The sequence below is a fragment of the Typopeltis vanoorti genome, chromosome 4, assembly GCF_054136105.1.
Source record: "Typopeltis vanoorti isolate ZY-2024b chromosome 4, IOZ_Tvanoo_1.0, whole genome shotgun sequence".
Taxonomy (NCBI): Eukaryota; Metazoa; Arthropoda; class Arachnida; order Uropygi; family Thelyphonidae; genus Typopeltis; species Typopeltis vanoorti.
In genome coordinates, this window is record NC_143552.1 from 79475026 (window position 1) to 79496689 (window position 21664).

Here is a 21664-nt window from a genome sequence, read left to right on the forward strand (position 1 = left end):
TTAGTGAAAATGGTAAATTAAATATAGAAATAGACAACGGAATCAACAAAGCTGGTATGGTAGGAAATCAATTGAATAAATTCATATGGAATAAGAGAGAAATTAGTCGGAAAACTAAATTTGCTGTATACAAGACAGTATTCAAACCAGTTTTAACTTCTGGATCTGAGAGCTGGGTCAGAAGTAAAACACTTGACCAAAGACAAGAGACTGCAGATATGAGAGTCCTGAGAAAGATTAGAGGCTGTAACCCCCATCGGGCACGTCCCCTGGTGGCGGATCGGGGAAGGCTCGTCATAGTTTACTATGAAGGGTAGGAGGGAAATAAAATACCTCCCGCGGACCAACAGGATAGCACTTCCCTCATAGGCCGGTCTGGGAGCCTCGAAGGTGGCAGCCCCACCACCAGACCCGGGTGCTGAAGGCTAATCCCCTGCACACCTTAAAATTTCACTCATTAAAAGAAATAACAAAGCGATAGCCGAACTGTCTAAATGGTTAACGACAAAGCAAGGAAAAAGGTACATGAGATACGCAACGTGGAACGTTAAAAGTCTACATGGAAAAGAAAACGAATTAATAGATGAATTTAAAAAATCAAGATTGGATTTGCTAGCAGTCACAAAAACAAAAAAGAAAGGTCAAGGTTGCCAGAAAATGAAAGATGGGTATATACTTTTCTATTCAGGGGTAAACCCAAGAGAATGGGGAAAACAAGGGGTAGCTTGCATAATTAAACCAGATCTCAAAGAATATATTACTAAATGGCAACTAATAAACGAAAGGTTGTTGACAATTACCTATAGATTTTAAATCAGACAACCAAGTAATCACTGTAATTGTTGTATATGGCCCAAACGATAATGCCAATAAAGAAATTAAAGATGAATTCTTCGAACTCTTACAAAAAACAATTGAAGAAGTTCAAGGGCATATCATACTACTAGGAGACCTTAATGGCCGGGTAGGGAATCAAGTAGATGAAGAAACGAAACAAGTGTTGGGATCACAAGGAGAAATAACCCGGAATAATAATGGAGAAAGAATAATAAATCTTTGCCTTACAAATTATTTAGTAATAGCGAATACTATGTTCAAGCATAAAGAAATCCATAAGTTTACCAGGGAAGAGCCCAATAGAAACGAAAAATCTATAATCGACTACGCCATCATAAGCAAATCGTACTGGAAGTATACAAAAAATGCAAGAGTCTACAGAGGTCCTGAAATAGGCAGTGACCACTACTTATTAGTATTGGAAACAATCCATAAAATAAAAGTTGAAAAATGTAGAAAAAGTAGCAAGGAAATAAATGTTAAAATAAAGAACTACAAACTAAAGAAAGAAGAAACAGCCATTGAGTATAAAAGTAAAATAGAAGAGAAGATGAAAGAAGTAGAAAAAGAGATATATGAAGACCAAGATGTAGAAAACCTATGGTACAGGTTCAAAACACTTCTTCTAGAAACAAGCAAAGAAATTTGTGGTGTATCATTAAATAATAAACAGAAGAAACATAAAACACCCTGGTGGACTGAAGAACTAAAAGAAGAAATTAAAAAGAAAAAGCAATTATGGAAGAGATATATAACATCAAAGCTGCAGGTTGATAGAGAACTATATAACAACCAAAGAAATAAAGTTAAAACCTTAGTGAAAGCAGAGAAAAGAAAATGCTGGGAAGACTTTGGACATACTTTAGAACAAAATTTTAAAGGAAACCAAAAACTCTTCTATAATGCTTTATGAAGAATGAGGTCAGAGAAAGAATGCCCCATAAAGTTTATCAAAAATAAGGATGGAAAGTTACTCACAAATTCCAAAGACATCATGGAAAGATGGAAACAGTACTTTCAAGAATTATTGGAAGATGCAGGACACGGAAAAAATAGCACCCTAGAGCAAGACACACAAGCAAAATAGAAGATCAGAGTGAAGAAATTCATGCAAATGAACTGTTAGCAGCAATAAATAAAATAAAACTGGACAAATCAGCAGGCCATGACCAAATAACACCAGAAATGGTAAAGAATTTAGGAACGAAAGCCATAAAACTTCTTTTACACCTATTCAACGTTGTATGGAAAAAGAAAATTATTCCCAAAGACTGGGAAGTAGCTATAATAATCCCTATATTTAAGAAAGGAGACAACCGCAAATGTGAAAACCATAGAGGAATTTCGCTTTTAAGCGTTCCAGGAAAATTATATACCCGCATTTTAGAAGTGAGGCTTAGGGATCAAATAGAGGACACACTGGATGAAATGCAATATGGCTTTCAAAAAAATAGAAGCACACAGGATCTTATCTTCAGTCTTAGACAAATATCAGAGAAAACATTGGAATATGGAAAAGAGCTACATTCATGTTTTATAGATTTTGAAAAGGCCTTCGACCGAGTTCCCAGACACTTAATATGGCAAACATTAAAGAAAAACAAGATACAAGATAACTTAATAGCAGCCATACAAAGCCTCTACAAAAGTAATAGAAATTATGTAAGAACCAGTAATAATAGATCAAAAGAATTTGAAACAAATGTAGGAGTGAGGCAAGGCTGTATCCTCAGCCCTCTTCTCTTCATCGTAGTAATGGATGAAATTTTAAAGGCATGCCAAACAAAAACAAAAAAATTCCACTTAGGATACAGGAAACTGAAAGAAACCAGGATTTCACATATGGCTTTTGCAGATGATGTAGTGATTCTAGCAAATACAGCTGAAGAGCTGCAGTACAATATCAACATTTGGTATGAAGAAACAAAGAAAAGGAATATGACCATAAATATAAACAAAACTAAAACAATGATCATATCTAGAAACCAACAAAAACACATAATAAAAATAGAGAATCACCAACTGGAGCAAGTCCACTCCTTTAAATACTTGGGATCATATATACAAGAAGATGGTAGACTAGACACAGAAATTAACAACAGGATAAGAGGGGGAACAAAGCCATTCTATGCAATGAAAGGCCCACTCCTAGATAAGAAAGAAGTCACCCAAAATACCAAAATGGCAGTGTACCGTTCAGTGTTTCTACCAACATTAACATACAGTTGTGAGTCTTGGTGTTTAACAACAGGAAACAGAAATAAACTACAAACAATTGAAATGAAATATCTCAGGAAAGTGGCACAAAAAACAAGACTAGACCGAATAAGAAATCAAACCATAAGAGACAGCCTTCAAGTTGCGCCTCTGAATCAATTCATGACACAAGCCCAAATGAGATGGTTTGGACATCTCAATCGAATGGAAGAAGGAAGAATAGCAAAAACTGTATACGAAAGCCAGAAAATAGGAAAAAGAAACATAGGCAGACCCAGGAAAGGTTGGCAAAAGGAAATTAAAGAAAAATTGGAAAAGAAGGGAATTAACTGGAAAGAAGCAAAACAACAAACCTTGGACAGGATGGCATGGAAATCTCTTTGGCAAAATCTTCACGCTTAAAAGCATAAGAGATCATAGACGAAGAAGAAGAAGAAGAAAAGAGGATATTAGGAAAGAACTTGACATTGTTAGCATCCAGGAATGCGTTAGCAGAGCTAATCTCAGGTGGTATTTATATCACTTAAATGGGCGAGGAAAGATTAACAAAACAAGTGTTCTCTGCCAGGTTGGCAGGAAAATGACCCAGAGGAAGACCAAGATATAGGTGAATTGATGCGGTACAAAGTGCCTTAGACGATAGAAATATAAGATCTGATAATGTTGGAGTCTTGATAAGTAACAGACTGATTTGGAGGAAAATTGTAGATAGGAAGTTAGTAATGATGTAAATTTTTCATGTAGTACTATCATATCCTGTACACCCCTTGAGGGTACATGTCAGGAATTTGAAGATGATGATGATACAGATACTTCACCTTAGCTGCTTCAGTACCAATCCAGAATAATTAACAAGTCAAAAGATGCAGAGATCTAATGTTAAATGTGCGCGCGCACACACACACACACACTAGTTTTTAAGCAAGTGTGTGCACAGAATTTCTATATTTCTATATAGTTCAGAAGCAGCTAAATCCTTTCCTTCTAATTTTGCAGTGGAATGTCAAGCCTGTTAATAAAGCATGGTAAATTCCCAAAACACAAGGCAATCTTTTTAGACAGCCTTGTGTACATGCTAACTTTAGGCTGATATTTTTTGATATTTTTGTTATAATTCCAGAAAGAAAACCAAGATCATGAGTCTAGAATATGTTCTCTGGACAGTATTTTGAAGGAGCAAAAAACCTTGCCACTTCCACGAGATTGGCTAACTGACTTTCAACTGCAAAGTGTCCTTCCAACTGGAGGACAAATATCACATTGCCCTCACAATTATACTATGAAGATTCTAAGTAGGTTTAAAGTATATGCTTTATCTCATAGAAAAGAGCCACTGTGATAATGAGACAGTGCGCTACAGGAACAGGAAACATTCTGATTTTTCCTGTCCCTGCACATTATAAATTGTCATCATAAACATGACAGGAATGAACCTATGATTTCCCCTTTCAATAAATAATAAGACAAAATATCAACAGTGGACAGATTTCATGGAGAGAGCTTGAGTAGCCATGCAACAGTTCAAAGAAAACTTTCTTTTTTTCCTTTCTATTTCAGAAACCAAAAAAGAAACAGTAATAGTGACTTTTGATTTTGCCAAAAAATGAGAGGGAAAATTTTCTCATTATGAAGATAAAGCTTTAAAATAGATATGCAAATAAAAACAGAGCAGATAGATTGTGCCTAGAGAGAGAGAGATGAGAAGTAAAAGAATAGTTCAAAGAAAACACACTGCAGCAAATAAAATTTGAACATGTAGAATTTGCCATTAATATACAATTAATGAAGTTTTACCTCTAGAATTTCCCGGTATCTTTTCTCCTGGAACAAGCGGAGGCTCATCGCTTCTTGGGGGCATTTGTGATTCTCTTTGATTAGCCTAAAAATAGTTACAGAACAAAAATTAATTCAATACAATATTTCCAAATATTTCAACATATAATGAAAATATATATAACATAAGTAACCTGTCATACTTCTCCCAAACATGTTCATCCCAAAACATAAACACGGCATTAATGTGATTGATATCTTAAAAATATGTCTTTGACCTTCAGTACAGTTTGCATAAGCATCACTTGCTATAAGGTGGACAAAACATGATATATAACCAACAGAACTATTCTCGCAATAGAATCACTCAGACTATCAATAACAAACAGTAGTAAACAGCAGACTATCGTAGAATAGTGCATTTCAAACTACCCAGTAGTGCTATACAAAAATGCTATTATCATACAAATTATTTCTATAAATCTCCTGAAGTTACTCAAAGAGAAACACAATGCTTAGTAAGATAGGCCTATCCATACCCATCCTTTCCCTTCCTGTTAGTAACTTTCCTCTATATTTGAAACAGCTAGATTATATACAAATATAAGAAATTGTATAACAAATATAATAAAAACTGGCAATATCTGGAGAAGATACTAGCATTACTCGACAGAAATAATAGCTGCAAAACCTTTAATAAATTTAAAGTTTATTTCTGTTCATGTCAATTCACTGAAATAACATTATGGCATTAACAGCATAGTGGCTCTCAGTTTCCCATATAGGAGGACTCAATGAGTCTGCCTTTTGATTTTTCTGGAGTGCTAATCATTATTATTTGACACCTCCAGAGAGTCCCAGGGCTCATCGAGGGAGGGCACCTGCTCTACAACTCCGTCTCCACCATTCAATCACCAGCTGACTGCAACCACACCAATGCCATCTACTGCTGACCACCACTGATATTTCCACAAACAATCACAAACATCCATGCGCACAGCAGGATTCAAACCTGCAGCCTTTTGGCTGAAGAGCAGACATGCTATCCACTCGGCCAATCAGGCCTAATCATCAATTCAGATTTCGAATTTTATTTATTTATTTATTCATATGGAGTTTCCTCCCTTTTTTCTCCCCCATCCCTATTGGAGCGAGTTGAGCCCCCTCATGGGGGTTAAGTATTTATGGCTGTAGATCCGTGTGTGTTCACTGGACCGGTTGCGGGATGAAAAACCCCTTGATAAACTGGGGGGGAAAACCCTGCTATCCACGCCCAAGACAGGCTAACTTGGTTATGGCTGAGGAAGATCCTTAAGCTCTTCACGTTGGCGACGGGAATAGAGCCCAGGACACTCCTTCCCCCATGCATATGGTTGCGAAGCGCAAAGCCACTAGGCTAACCGTGCGGACTTCGAATTTGATTCTATTTCCCTAATTGATGATTTAATATGACAGTTCTACTGTTCTTAAATATGCTGTAATTTATAATCACATCATAAATGTCTTGAAGGATACCTGTCCTGAAGGATTAAACTCTTACGCTCATCAATCAAAATTTATTTTTTGCCTACGGCAATAATGCAACTTCAGAAAATAAAATAACAGAAAAATGTGAATTTTTTTTTCTAAATATAAACATGCAAGATTTCTTAGGTCACCTTTAAATCTAATAAAAAAAAATGGAAAACACATGGCATTCCTGAAAGTAGATCAGTGAACTATGAATTTTTAGTATAATAGTACTTAACTGATTTGCTTCCAAACTCACAATACTGGCTCTGAGTAAAATCATCTGAAAACATGTAAAACGAACAAACCTAATAAGACCAATGAAACTAAAAAATTATAAAAATAATAAATAGTAAAAAAGACTACTGGCAATTTGTAAAATGTCAAGGATAATCATTGTTAAATAATCAAAAGAAAAAAGAAATAAGACAAACTTTTTACCATGAAATTATTCAGTAAAATTACCAGAAAATAAAATATGTAAGTACATCACTTAACAGTGATAACTTCCACTTGCTAACATAACTTATGTTGCAAAAGCCTCAAATTAACATAATATACCATAGAATGATAGTGAATGCAAGAGTAAATAAGACTGAAAATACTTTCATCCAACAATAATACAAACTATTCTGGATTTCATCAGAAGTGGTTTTCTTGAGCTCACTGAAGCAATGAATAATACCTCTCATACTTTATATTATTACTATGTCATATCTTCCTATGAAGATATCAAGACTAAATTAATGCAGAAGTCATATTTTCCACATAAAAGTCATAAAAAGTGTATCACCTTATTAAAATACTATGGATCAGCTAATGATCCCTCTCCCACTTAGTGACCAAGAACAGTTGGTGCTGCAGCACATAATTCATAATGAGCTCATGTGGGCTAACAAACATGTACACTGCTTGGAAAGAAGTAAATGGACACTACTGTGTGAGGAACAAACAGCCATCGCATCCACCTCAATAAGATGTAGGTGCTCCTTTCACTGTGGTGGCTATAGCAATCCTATGGGGAATACTTTCCACAGGAACATGAAACATTCGGATAGGCATGTAACGAAGTGCTGGACTATTGTGGGACAGACATCTCTTCGTTCATTCATTTCGTATGGTCATTCAATGGCCATGATCTCCTTTTATGGGGAGGTATGGCACCACCTCAATTCCCCCTTATTTTTATCTGGGCTCGGGACTGGCATAGCTAACAATTCAGACCTATGGCTGGAGGGATTGTCGTAAGTATTCCTGACTGTATCCGTGTGTGTTCACGGGGGGCCAGTTTGCCTGCTTGCGGGATGAAAAACTCTAGATGAGGGAAAAACCTTGCTGTCCACACCCAAGACAGGCTAACTTGGCTATGGCTGAGGAAGATCTTTAAGCTTCTCACATTGTTGACGGGAATCAAACCTAGTACACTCCTTCCACAGGCATATGGTTGCGAAGTGCATAGCCACTAGGCTAACCATGCAGACTCAGACATCCCTTGATTTCACCAGATGCTCCAATTCATCCCACAAATGTTCAATAGGGTTGAGACCAGAGCTCTGTGGAGGCCAGTCAAGTGTGGTGACATTCATGTCCACAAACCACTCATTACAGCAGCAGCCTTATGACACAGAGTATCTTGCTAAAAGAGACAATGGTTAGTTTCATAGTAAATTTAGTTTAATCCTTTATCCAAGTGTAGGCAAACAAAGTTTGTGCCTGAAGTAGTTCAGGACTGAGGCAACTCATAGTAAAGGTGGACCAAGCTCTCATCACTCCTTCTCTCAATATCTCCCATAATGCAAAGCACATCTCCTTGCAGACATGTATAAAGCTATGCATTAAGGGAAGGGCCTCTACCCAGACCAGTTTCAACCTTTATTGAGGTCTCGTCTGTGGGAGGGCAGACCCAGAAGTAGTGATACTTAGGCAGAAGCAATGGAGAGGTCATATGTACTTATACGAGTTGCCAAAAGGTGTACCACCTTATTATTAATTTACTCTGGATTTAGAGAAAGATGTTGGAAGTTTATTTTTATTTTATTTTTTTCCATAGTTAGTTCCATAGAAACACTGCAAAGTAGGAAGCACTGCACTGTCCAGAATGTTCAGTTACATCTCTGAGTTCATGGTACACAAACATAGGTCCAAACCAGGAAAAAGAAGAAAGAAGTCTATGAATGTGTCTTGAGTGATAGGCAGGAATTTATTAGAAAACCAAGACTGTACTCCTTGGGGGAAACAATGGCAGGAAGACTGTCTCATAAGACAGGGGTATATTTTTCATTTCTGAAAGAGAAAATTGAAAAGATCACATTTTTCGAATAGTATCAAGCATTTTTTGGGAAGTTTTTTTGGTTGCAATACTCCAAATGTAAGAATAATATTTTAAAGATGGAAACATTTGGAATTTGGATATGGTTAGTAGCCCAAAAGAGCAATTTGATCTTTCTAGAAACAGGATTATTATAAAATAAAAGGTAAAGAGAGGTGATGTGAGCTCTTGCATATAAGAAAGACTTGCATTTTGGTAGCAGTTAAGTTATAAGGTTGTCTTCTGCAAGAATAAGATATGCGTTTAAGGCACCAGCTACTGCAAATATTGAACCTGAAATATTTGAGCACTACAAGGTTTATCAACTGAAGTACCACTTCTTTTGACTTATTTGGTGGGTAAAGCAGAACCCACTGTGGATCAAAGAGTGGCAAAATCTAAACTGGTGATCACTGATTAATTGATGATCTTCCCCATTATTTTTGGGAGAGCAATGGGAAGATTACTTGGCTAGACTTTTATTTTATTTTCCTTCTTTCAGAATTAGTGAATATAAGCTTACTTTCGTGCTATAAGGCAGGTTTTTTTTTCCCCCATCCATTAAAGGCTGTTAGCCTATAACACATTAATATTAGTAGCACTGTGGTTGTGCTAATGGTTAGATAATCTGGAAACCCTACTACTGAGACCAAACATGAAACTTTTTTCATGCCAAAGATTTCCAATAAGTAAGGTGGTGGTGGTCATACATCACTTAGTTCATTCAAATCCTTCTTCAAGGCCATAGCATCTACTTAACTCCTCATTGTACTCTCCAATTTTGCATCATCTGCTTCCAAATAAACATCTCATGGTGATGATTCCCCCCCCCTTCCACACACACTTAAACTGCTGCAAGCTGCAGCTAATGTTCCCTCTAAGCTATACACACCGGTTCAAGCAAATAAACGTATTAACTGTGTGCGCCAATGTTTTTTCCCTTTCAGAATTTCTAATTTATGTATTATTTATTTTCACGGTATTAATGACAACACAGATACATACATCTTCAAGGCCCACCTTTCCTAATTGGCTTGTGGGGGCAACAGCTGCAAGAGGAACTTCCAATGGTCACAATCCTCTGCCACCAAGCTCAGGTGTTCTGGTGGGATTCCCAAACATGTCCACCCAAGGTTCTGGATATAATCTATCCAACGAGTCCTTGGCCTTTCACGTGGCCTCCCACCCTCTTGTTTGGCAAAGAGGGCCTGCTGAGGGAGCCTCTCTTGTGGCATTCTGACCAGGTGCCCGTACCAACGTAACTGTGATCTCTCAACACGGAGAAACAGCAGTTGAGTATTGAGGGTTTCCCGAATTGCAGAGCTTCTGACTCTGTCAAGTCTTGTCAGCCCTGTAATCCCCTCGAAGGAACCTCATTTCAGCCGCTTGGATTCATGTCTGCGTTCTTTCAGTCATTACCCAACTCTCGTGACCATAGGTGAGGATGGGACATAGACTGTATTGAAGACAGCCAGCTTTGCCTTCTGGCTTAACTCCCACTTCAATACTACCTAATGGCCAAGCTCCCACAATATTGAGCTTGCTAAGCCAATTCGAGTATCTAGCTCTACGACCCATTATCCATCATTCGTGAATATGGACCCAAGGTATTTAAACTTCTCCACCTGCCTCATTGGGACTCCACTTACATGTAGAGTGCACTGGGATGGTTGTCTTAAGACCACAAATGTTTCAGTTTTGGCCACACTGATCTTCATTCCGGCGTCTGCACAAACAGCTACAAACCTATCCAGGGTCCGCTGGAGGTCATCTGTGGAAGAGCTAAGCAGAACTAGGTCATCTACAAAAAGCAGACATTCAATGCTACATCTTCCAATTCTAACACACTCACTGCCTCTGCTGTGCCTATCAATCCAGTCCATAAAATTATGAAAACGAGGGGTGACAGAACACACTCTTGGTGGAGGCCAACAGGGACTGTGAAAGGTTCAGATTTTGTGCTGTTTACCCTGACACAAAACTCTGGGCAGTCATACAGGGACTTGATGGCAGCTAATAGTTGGCCATCCATTCCATACTCCTGTACTACTTGCCAAAGCTTATCCTGAGGAACCTAATCATATGCCTTCTCCAAGTCCACAAAACATGTGTAGACATTCTTGGCATATCCCCAAGATTTCTCAAAGACTTGCCTTAAAGTGAAGATTTGGTCAGTTGTGCTTCTACTAGGATGAAAGCCACATTGTTCTTCCTGGAACTTTGACTTAACTATGCTCCTGCACCATCTTTCCAAGAGCACCTAGCATACACTTTCCCAGGCAGGCTGAGCAGAGAGATGCCACGATAGTTACTGCAATCCTTCTGGTCTCCCTTCTTGAAGACTGGTATTATTATGCCTGTCTGCCATTGCTTTGGTGCTCGGCTCGCCCAGATATCCAAGAAGCCTGACACACTCGAATCAGCCAGAGAACACCGTCTCGATTTAAGGCTTTTAGCATTTCGGGCCGAATTTCATCATCGCCAGCAGACTTGCCTGATTTTAGCGCTAAATGGACCTCTTCTGCTGTGAGACTAGTCATTGCCGCGATCTGCACCTCTTGGATGTCCACAACTGCTGGGCAACCCAGGTTAAGAAGGCTCTCAAAGTATTCCCTCCATCTGTGGAGGATATCCTTCTCGGTTGTTAAAAGTGGACCATCAGAAGCCTTAATTTCCCTTGCTGTGCATGATTTCCTCCCTCAAAGGCAGCAGATGGTCTGCCAGAATACTTTGTTTGCATTTGCATAGGATGAGTCTAATCTTTCTCCAAAGGATTCCCAAGCCTTCTGCTTTGCTGTCTTTACTGCCTCAGCATACCACAAACGCATCTCAGGTGACCTGACCCTAAGCCATGTTAGGTAGGACTCCTTTTTTGCCCGGACAGTTTTTTTGGACTTCTTGGTTCCACCAAGGTGTCCTTTTCTCACTGCCCATTGCCAAACCGAGCCACTTTCTGCCACAGCATGAGAGTGCAGAGGCAGTGATAGCTGTTCTGAACAGCTTCCACTCCTCCTCAAACATCTGCAGTATGCTTGGGAATCTCTTTGAACCTGTAGGAAATGTCATCTGCAAAATTTTTCCTCACAGCCTCATTTTCCAATGCCTCCCATTTCACGCAGTATAGCTGCTTAGGCCTACCAGCGTTGATGGTAGCATCTGGTTTCTGAAGCCATAGAGTGCACACAACAAGGTGGTGGTCAGTTGACAGTTCTGCCCCTCTTCTCACACAACAAGGTGGAAAATAGGTCCAACACTGAGGAAAATAGGTCTGCTGAGACTATAAAGAAGTCAATCAGAGACCTTTGTGTATCCCTGTACCAGGTATACTTATGGACTTCTCGGTGCTGAAAGAAGGTATTCATTATGGACAAGCTGTTAGTACAGCAGAAGTCCAATAATTTCAACCCATTTGCATTAAGGTCAGGGGTGCAATTCCTCCCAACCACACCCCTCCATGTCTGGTCATCTGTTCCAAAATGTGCATTGAAGTCACCCATTAGCAGGACTAATTCTATGTCTGCCACCCTGTCAAAAGCAGCATCCACTTCCTCTAGGCAGAGTATTCCGACTCCAGATTAGGTGCATAGGCTTGCACTGCAGCCAAATCATGGTTTTTCATCTGAAGACTTAACACACATACCCGTCCCCCCAATGGGATCCACTCAGCAACACAGTCTGACAGCTGGGGGCTTGTGAGTATCGCCACACCTGCTTGAGCAGACATTGTCGGGCTCACACCAGAGTAGTAGTAGAGCTTCCACCCCTTATCGAGGTCGACAGTTCCAGAGCCTCTCCTCTTGGTCGAAGAAAGCCTGACTAAGTCTAGCCAGTAGCGCTTGGCTTCCTCGACCAGTTCCAACTCCTTCTCTGTCAGAGAGAAGATGTTCCAGTTGCCTAAAGCCATAGTCTGGTGCCGTTGTCATTTCCGTCCTGTTGCAGAACCATTTCTTTGCGCTACCCCTAAACACCTCCCCAAACAGGTAGCAGGCCCATTGATGGAATTTCCTCTAGCAGAGTGCCGAGGAGTGGTGTCTAAGGAAGACTGTAACATATTTTTCAAATGGATCTCTGTGCCTAAAACCCGAACGCGTCCCTTGGTAACCCGCGCGACAGACAATGCGGTATGAACATTTTTTGGTGGCATGATCATGTTACAGTGTTTGACAACACAAAATGATAAGAAAATAATATTTATTAACTTATCTACTGATATTTCACTGGTATGATATCCAGCATCTTCAGAGCACAAAACAGTTTGTCACAGTATGTGAAACAACATTTTGGTATAATAGTGGGACTAGTTTAAAAAATTTGTAATGGATGACACAAAGAACTAAAGTCCTAATTAGGTGCCATCTATGTTGAAATAAGAGAGAAAACAAATATTACTGTTTGTTTATCATTATTTACCTAAATAAACAAGTGGTCACAATATCGAAAAATTTCTCTTTAAGGATACTAGATATTCTGATTTTTTTTTGAGTAATAGCATATGCTATAAATGTGTTTTTGTGATGCAAGATATTTTTACAGTTTGAATAATAATAAATGAGATTTTATAACATTGAATGTTTTTATTTTAGTTATAGTTACATACACTCTAGAGTTGAGAGTTTTAACATTTTTTAAAATGTTACAGATACATCTCCGAGAAACACATCTATACATCGAGAATACATCTATACAGTGGCATAATGAAGAGAGAGAGAGAAAGAGTGAGGGTGCTGTGCATATCAGAAGTGGCTCAAGACAAAAACTCCAACTTGTTACTCAGGCTATGTTTCAGGCTCAATGTTCCTTCTAATTTTTGCAGGCCCATATGCATATGAAAAACATTTTGTGTGCAAGTTTCCAGTCTCAGATCAGTGTGCACATTAATATAATATTTTTCATGTTAATGTTATTGTATTTCTTTTTAGCTATAACCTATGAAAGTGTGAGCACTAAATTAATTTACTTAGTTAATTAATTTAGTTAATCTGTGTGGCTGTAAAAATCTCTCACTGTTTCTGTGAGCTCGAGTGAAGTACTCTAAATAAATATGCCTCTGCAATTGCTGGCATCAGTGTCAGTTTCAACCACATGATGCAGGCTAAAAGTAACTAATTAGAGTGTATGACATTGGAATGGTTTAGACTCTAAAACAATTCCAATGTCATTATTATTCTAAACTAGAGTAATATTGGAGTGGAGACATTGGAGAAATTACTAAATAAAATAAGTGACAAGTATGTTTATCATATAATTCATTTTTATAGTATGTTCAAAAATTGATTATAAATTAGAATTCTCAAACTCGTGGAAAGGTCTAGCAGACCATGCCTTCAATACCACTTCATAGAATCAATTGGAAGAAAACAAAAGTGTTACACAGAAGTCATAAGTCAGATAGACTGTTTCTGGAATCAAAAGAAGCTTTAAAACATACTCGAAACCTCAACAAGTATGGCTCTATAAATTTACCAAAAATCTGGGAGACAGTCATTTTAAGATATAATAAAATCTAATAATAAGATAATAAATAGGATTAATAAAATCTTCCTGTATTGGTGGGTTCTCAATGAAATGTACACTGCACTGTTCTTAATAAATTATGTTGTTTTTCCTATGTGTGATAAAATCATGTTGGTGAGGTATTTTGCCAGATTTGATATCCTAACAGAAATCAATGAAAAAGAAAACAGATTATCTTTTTCTATTTACAGAAAACCCACCAACACAAGAAGATTTCTTAATGCTGTCTCACACCACCACCCCATGCAAAAAATAGGTTTAATAAAACCTTGAGGGATAGAGCTTACAATATTTCCAGCACAGAAGAAATGTAAAATGAAGAATTACATTATTTAACACAGATCCTCAAAAAAAAAAAAAAAATGGTTTTGAACATAAGATAATCAAGAAAATACTCAACACACCTCCTACAAGCATCTCACAAAAGCAAGATTTCAAGAACACAATTACACTACCATACATCAAGAATGTTACAGACAAATTGGCCAAATTACTACAAGATAACATTCATGTAGCTTTTCTACATCTAGAAAAAAATATCAAGATTTCTACATCCCCCAAAACCTCCACATTACCCTTTAAAAAAACCAGGTGTCTATAAAATTTATTGTAGCTGTGGCATCTGTTACATAGGCCAGATGGGAAGATCGGGGGAAATTCGTATGAACGAACATCAAAAAGATGTACAAAAAAAGGAGAGAAAACACAAATCAGGCCTAGCATCCCACACAACTTCCACCAGCCATAACGTACTTTGGCATAAAACAAACATGTCTTTTATTGAAAAAAACTATTTAACAAGAAACAAGAAAGCTGCAAACATGCTTAGAATCCCAACACAATGCAACAAAAAAACCAGGGCCTAATTCTATACCAAGTTTGGTCAGCATGCATAAAAAATATACCAAAGTCAGACCTCGGACAGAGTGAATGCGAACAACAGAACGTCACAACAGCCAGCATTTTCAAACATAGCATGCATTAACGTATGTATACATACTGCATTCAGATTTTTTAATTTGATGAACAGTTTAGACTGCCATAACATCTAATGGACTATTTTGAGTAATTTCTCATTTCTTGTGTTTAAACTTTTAGTTACCTGTAACCCCTGAAGATGCAAGTCAAACGACATACGAAACTTGTCGGGATTGTTTATCTTTATTTATTGTAATAAACATGTGGTCACAATACCGAAATCTTTCTTTTGAACTGCTAAACCACAGAAACCTACACCTACATCTAGTATCCTTATCGCAGTAAATGTCAAGGGAAATTTTATTGGTTCAGCTCGTTTTGTATAACTTCATTTTGTATAAATAATATGCAAAATGAAGTTATACTGATTATCTGATAATATGCAATGAAGCCAGAAATAATATAAGAATTAAAGTTATATCCCTAGTTTTAACCATAAAAGAATCAAACCAAGAAATATTAGTATTAAAAACACTGAAGGGATACAATTTACTGGCAAATAGTGACAGTAAAGCGTACAGTGATTTTTACAGTAAGTATTTTTATGTGAATACCATCATACATTTAGTACCATAGATGGGCTAAGGATTATATAATTCAGCTTTCCTTTTCTAGATGATTAGATATGTGAGTTTCCCTGTTCATGCTACTCAAGCCAATTCAGGCTTCCAAGAAACAAGCAGGTGATCTCAAACTTGAATGATGGATGGCAAAAATCATCTACCTAAACAGGCAATTTAATAAATAAATATTATTATGTAAAAATATTGATGTTTGAAGAACCCAAGATACTGAATAATAATATTTGAATATGGCACAAAAGTCAAAAATGTATTCCAAAAACTAACTTTGAAAACTATTAGTAGAAATGCAATCATGGTAACTAAATGTTTAACTGAGAAAAGAACATCACGCCTTAGGTTATTCCATCCTAAATGATGTCTCAAATAATAAAAACTTCAGATAACTTACCTTCGATCTATTCCAATTTCACAATTTACTGCTTCAAGAAAATCACACAGTGAATGTGCAAATCAATATTTATCCATTGACAACAAATTATCACGTTTTCTCTCTCTCTCTCACACACAGTCTTCACCTGAGTTTAAGCATGTTACAGATGGCATATATGTAAGCCATTCAGCACAATAATGCAATTATAATAATCTACCCCCCCTTACAAGTGTCTACAAAATGCCATTTAATTGGATTCCCGTCATAGTTTACTTTTTTTCATTTAGAACAGAAAGGCACAGGGGAAGACAAACAGAAAAATTCATTTTAAGAAAATTTAAAATATATAAAATAAAATGTAGTTATATACTACCCCTTTATTATATTATACGGATAATTACTTTAAATTATTACTTTACTATGCTATGTAAAAAGATGCGGATTATATATAAAAATACAGCCTACTTAAGAGGAGAATGCAATAACTGGATATAATAACAGAGTTGAATTATTAGTTTTACACTCCAAAGGCGCAGTTTCTCTCCGTATCCTTCTCCCCTCACCTTATCTCTCCCAATGACAACTACAGACACCAACAATACTTTATGTTAACAAACCTTCAACTCCTGCAGTGGTAAATTTTCATACGACGTAGAAGAAGATGAACAAACTGACTTCGACGGCGAATGTGACCCTTTGGAGCGTGAGCTTTGGCTTCCAGCCGACTCATGTCCCAACTTGGAATTTAATGAACTCGATTTCGACTCTGAACCTGCTAGTGATTCAGAGCTTGCAGCTTTCGCTCTGTTATTACTCGGTTCAACAAATTCAACACTTCTCGATTTTTCCATCGCAGAGTGTTATAAAAATCTTATAAAATAATACATCAATATTATTTCATTGTAAAATATTATAATTATACATTAAAAACTAAAAGGCGTGGAAGTTCTCGTGCTAAAATCTACCTATTTACACCGCAACAATTTACAGAATGCAGTGCCCTCTACAGGCTGTTCACACACTTCCGTAAAGGCTGAGGAGGAGTTCCGCGCGTATGTTTCGAATTACTGTTTTTCGGACAGTTAATACTTGAAAAACAAATCTAAGAACTTTTAGCTTTCGGCATCATTTTAATATAGAAATATCCAATACAGTAATATTTTATATAACACTTCACTACATAAAAAAATAACAATTTGAGTTATATCGTTTTATGAAAACAAAAGAAAACAGAGCATCGTTGTAATTTCTTGAATTAGGTAACGTTGGCGTCGCGTCAGCTATCTATAATGATGCTATGGCATCATTAAAAGTTCAGGATAAGATATAGCTCAATAACAGAAGAGGACAGTGTTTAAAGGCCACCAGTATAACTGGATAGTATTATTTTATAATCATTATTATAAACCGACTATAATCTTCAAAAGAAAAATAATGACAATAAATTACTATTATTAGTTTATATGTATAAACAACTCCAAGAAATTTATTATTGTTGTTGTTGTTGTTGAACGAGCACCTACATGGAGTCCGGGAACTCATCGCGGGAGACCTAAACTATCCACACAATTTATCATACCTCTCCTTGATCCCATTAACAGACAAGCGCTAGCAACTGACTGTCAACCGAGTTCATTCATTAACAACTCTCGAAGCGAAAAATCTAGTCCTTACGCCCCTACTAACCACACTTTTACTCAACTTCTAAGAATGACCTCTTGTTGTACATTCTCTAGCCAAGTGTTGAAACATTTCCTCTATATTAATCCTATAAAATTCTTTAAGTAACTTAACAGACCATTCACCATCTTGATTGCTCGAATCCTCTTATTCCTCTTCTTCATGCCCAAGAAACCCAGGAGATCAAATCTGGGCACAGTAATCCAGATGTGGACGTATCAGGGCCTTATAAAAATGAATAAAAACTTCTTTATTTCTACTTGTTTATGTTCTTCAAGAGCCAAGTAATCTTACTTTAGCAACGTTAGCCATATGCCCTCTAAACTTCTGGAGTAAGGTCATGCCTAGAAAACTATTAGTGTTCCCACACAGATTATACGTGGTTACTTGTTCGGATCATAATAAGTTTCATTTTGTTGCATGAGTGGATGGAGTCCCAAGTCTGCAATTAATAGGCTGTGGCCTCGAATTCCTATGGCAAGGATTTCTGAAAATGTCTTTGAATGGTAGATAAATTTCATGAACCAGTATGAGACATCGCACTGTAGGTCTGATGTGTCTAGAAAAGTCCTGAGCTTGGTCCTAGAGTAGGGCTTCCTCATTATCTAACCAAGAAGTTCAGTGCAACCGTAGTACCTAATGAAAAGCACGGTTCACTTCACTGACACTTATATTAATTATTATTAAAGCAAATCAGTGCTGTGATAGGCAAAGTTTGAGATAAAAGTAATTTGTTGATATTCTTTTTGATAAGTTGAGGTTGTAGTCTTTGGTGAACACTTCTTGAGGAAGACTGTTTCTACAGAACCCAAGTGGAGGAAATCAAAGGTGAATAGGAATAGCATGTTCTGTGAGTCATTAAATCAACAGTAAAAAAGATGTTGAACAACTCTTGTTCATATTGCTGTTGGTGTAGTATAATTGCGGGCATGGTGGATGCCACTTCTGATGACCAGCACTCATGAAAACGTCTGTAGAATAGATAAATACCGAAACTGATGTCAATTTTAATGTCAATTAGCCAAAATTGCCCTCTTCAGAACATGATGACAGCATCAAGAATTTTAGAGAGGTCTTGGATGCACCACCAAAAATGCGACGAGGGGGAAAATAAAGGGCGTTATTGGATCCTGTATTCCAAGGTTCGGCTGGTTTGATGTAATAGCAACCAGAGAGATGAAAAGTAAAGCCTTAAGCAAAAAAAAGATGTCAGGTGTTTTTGAGCCAAGGTTGCTACTGAAGGGAGCTATGCCAGGTAGGCTGAATGTCAGTCAAAGAAGCGAAAAATCTAGCCTTCATTGTTAAGTTGAACGTTATCAAATGTAAGGGGTAAGAACTAAGAGTTTTTTTATTTCGAGAGAGAGGAGGGGAGAAAGCGACGGGAAAAGAGAGAGAGAGCAAAAGTTGTGTTCTGGAAGCATCAAACCGTCACTTTTTATCATCCGATCGAAAGAACGCATTATTGATAAGTGCTTTAGGACATCTTAAAGCTTGAGATGTTCGAACAGCGAATGCTTTTGTCATTTTGTTGCATGAGTGGATGCAGTCCCAAGTCTGCAATTAATAGGCTGTGGCCTCGAATTCCTATGGCAAGGATTTCCAAAAATGTCTTTGAATGGTAGATAAATTTCATGAACCAGTATGAGACATCGCCCTGCCATAGCACATAGCAAAAGATCTGATAGAAAAACTGCATTCCAGTTACAAAGAGTGAAAGGCAGACCATAAGATGGTACTTTTCTAGAAAATCCTTAATCGAAGACCCTATCAAACGCCTTAGAAATGTCAACTGCAAGAGCAAGTTTCTCCAAAACTTGTCTAAGAGGTTGCTGGATGATGTAGATGAGAAAATTTGGTGTGGATCGTGATTGACAGAATCCAGAGTGGCAGTCACTGAGTAGTTCACAGTTCTTTTGGTGTTGAAGAATTGGCTGTTGAAAATCTTCTGCATTAATTTAAAGAGCACTGATGCTAGAATAATACCGATTGATAGCTTTATGGAAGATGTATATCTTCTTTTTGGAATCAGTTGTATGTGTGATTGCTTCCATGCTATAGCATGGGCTAAATATTATAAAGTATAGATCAAAAGTCAGGAATACATCTGTTCAGTACAATTGGTGTGCTTCCATCAGGACTAAAAGCCTTTTTTTTTTGGTATCAATACTGCTCAAGATTCTTCTGATGACTTTCTGGTGGAAGGCTATATGTCATGTATATAAGAGTTGGATGAGAAGAATGATGTCAAGAGGAGAAATTCATCTTTAGTCGAAGTTCAACACCACTATCTGTGTGAATGCGTGAATGAGAGAGAGAGAGAGAGTACAGATGAACAGAAAGTAAAGCCATCTGTACTTTTCTCCCTCTCTCTTATCCACACATTCACACAAATGATGGGGTGTAGATAAGAGACAGTTCATTGCAATAGAAGTGAACCTTGCAAAAGGTTTCGGGCTGAATTATGTAGAGGAGAGATCACTGCAACTGTGTACATGAAAGAAGAACTGGTGAAGAAAACACCCAGTATTGGGTGAGAGGATGGATTGTCAAGTATTCTGTTTGGTAGTTAAAAATGTGCTTTATGTCATTTCTTTAAGCACATACCTCAAAATCACTTCCATATTTTCAGAGAAATTGGAAAAGGGAGGCAGGTAGAATTTGTTGTAGTTTTGTTTGCATTTTATTTAAACATGACATTTCTGCAGGTAATCACGATAAGGTATCAGCTTAAGAAGGTCACCGCACAAGTTGTCGAACCTCTATAATAGCTCGTTCGATACGGCAATTCCTTTTGTTTGAAGAAAACGTGGGTTCGAATCCTTTCTAGGGTCTGGAAAAATTCAAACTTAAGGGTTTTGTAATACCGACGGTATTACACGGAGATGAAAAAGATATTTCATTTACAAAATACGCAACCTAGCCAGATTACAAGCTATATACAGATACACATACTGGATACTGAATTAGAAACTTTTATTTAGTACCGTTTTGGACCTCCTTCAGCCCGAATTACAGTACATATGCGGTTTGGCATAGATTCCACAAAGTACTCGATTGCATCTAAGTCTACAACATAGTAGGCGTTTACCAGACAGTCATTTAACTGGCTAAGATTTGACGGAAGAATACTTTGCTCCTGGCTCTGTTTTTCTAAAATGTCCCATTCATTTTCGGATCCGGGCTTTGCAGGGCTTTCCGGGCCAGGAAAATGATGGAAGTTGCCATGTTCGCTGCCCCACTGCTGAACACTTCTTGTGTGATGGACAGTAGTTGTCGTCCATGAAACAACCGTCATTTGCATGAAAAAAGTCAGCATTGCAGGATGGAATTGATCGGTAACAATGTTCAGATATTCCTTGGAGGACACCCAATCTTCCAATAATATCAAGGGACCCGTTCCATACTAACAGAATATTTCCTACATCGTGACACCACCTCCAGAACCTTGGGTTTGTTTACAAGGCAAGGTGAGTTCACTGTTTCATAAGACTCCCGCCAAACTCACTGCCTACCGTCGGTACAGAACAAGGTCTACTGTGACTTCTTTTAATCCTTAAAATAGTTTTGAAATTGCCTTTCGATCCTATACATGCATTCGATGCTCAGACATGTAATTTTTAAAAATATTCTTTGGTATAAAAAAATTGCTGTTTTTAAGATAAATACATATCCTATGTGGGATGTAACATTTTTTTCCCTCAATTGCTTTGGTGCCATTTGAATTCGATATTCAGAAGAACTTTGTGCGTATCTTTATATTATTAACAATTTATGTGACCCGCAGTGATAGGTTAGGATGCACGATTGGTTTTAATGTCATCTTCGAAGTTATTAGTGGTGTGGGATTAAGGGCTTCGTTTTCAGTCATTGCAAACATCTTGCTAAACTGGACAA

The 21664-nt window shown here is 37.5% G+C and overlaps 1 protein-coding gene across 2 annotated transcripts in view; it reads right to left on the bottom strand.

Annotated features, from left to right (window-relative positions):
- Positions 1 to 17016, bottom strand: part of mtm (phosphatidylinositol-3-phosphate phosphatase) — a 160016-nt gene extending 143000 nt beyond the window's left edge. The window contains exons 1-2 of one of the 2 annotated variants that reach the window (XM_090391293.1): positions 16708 to 17016; positions 4849 to 4933 (exon numbers count right to left, since the gene is read on the bottom strand). In XM_090391293.1, coding sequence (XP_090247419.1) covers positions 4849 to 4933; positions 16708 to 16941 — 319 coding nt within the window. In that variant the 5' untranslated portion in view covers positions 16942 to 17016. The remainder of the gene's footprint in view (positions 1 to 4848; positions 4934 to 16707) is intronic. The other variant, XM_090391294.1, reaches the window with a different exon arrangement.
- Between the last annotated feature and the right edge of the window lie 4648 nt (positions 17017 to 21664).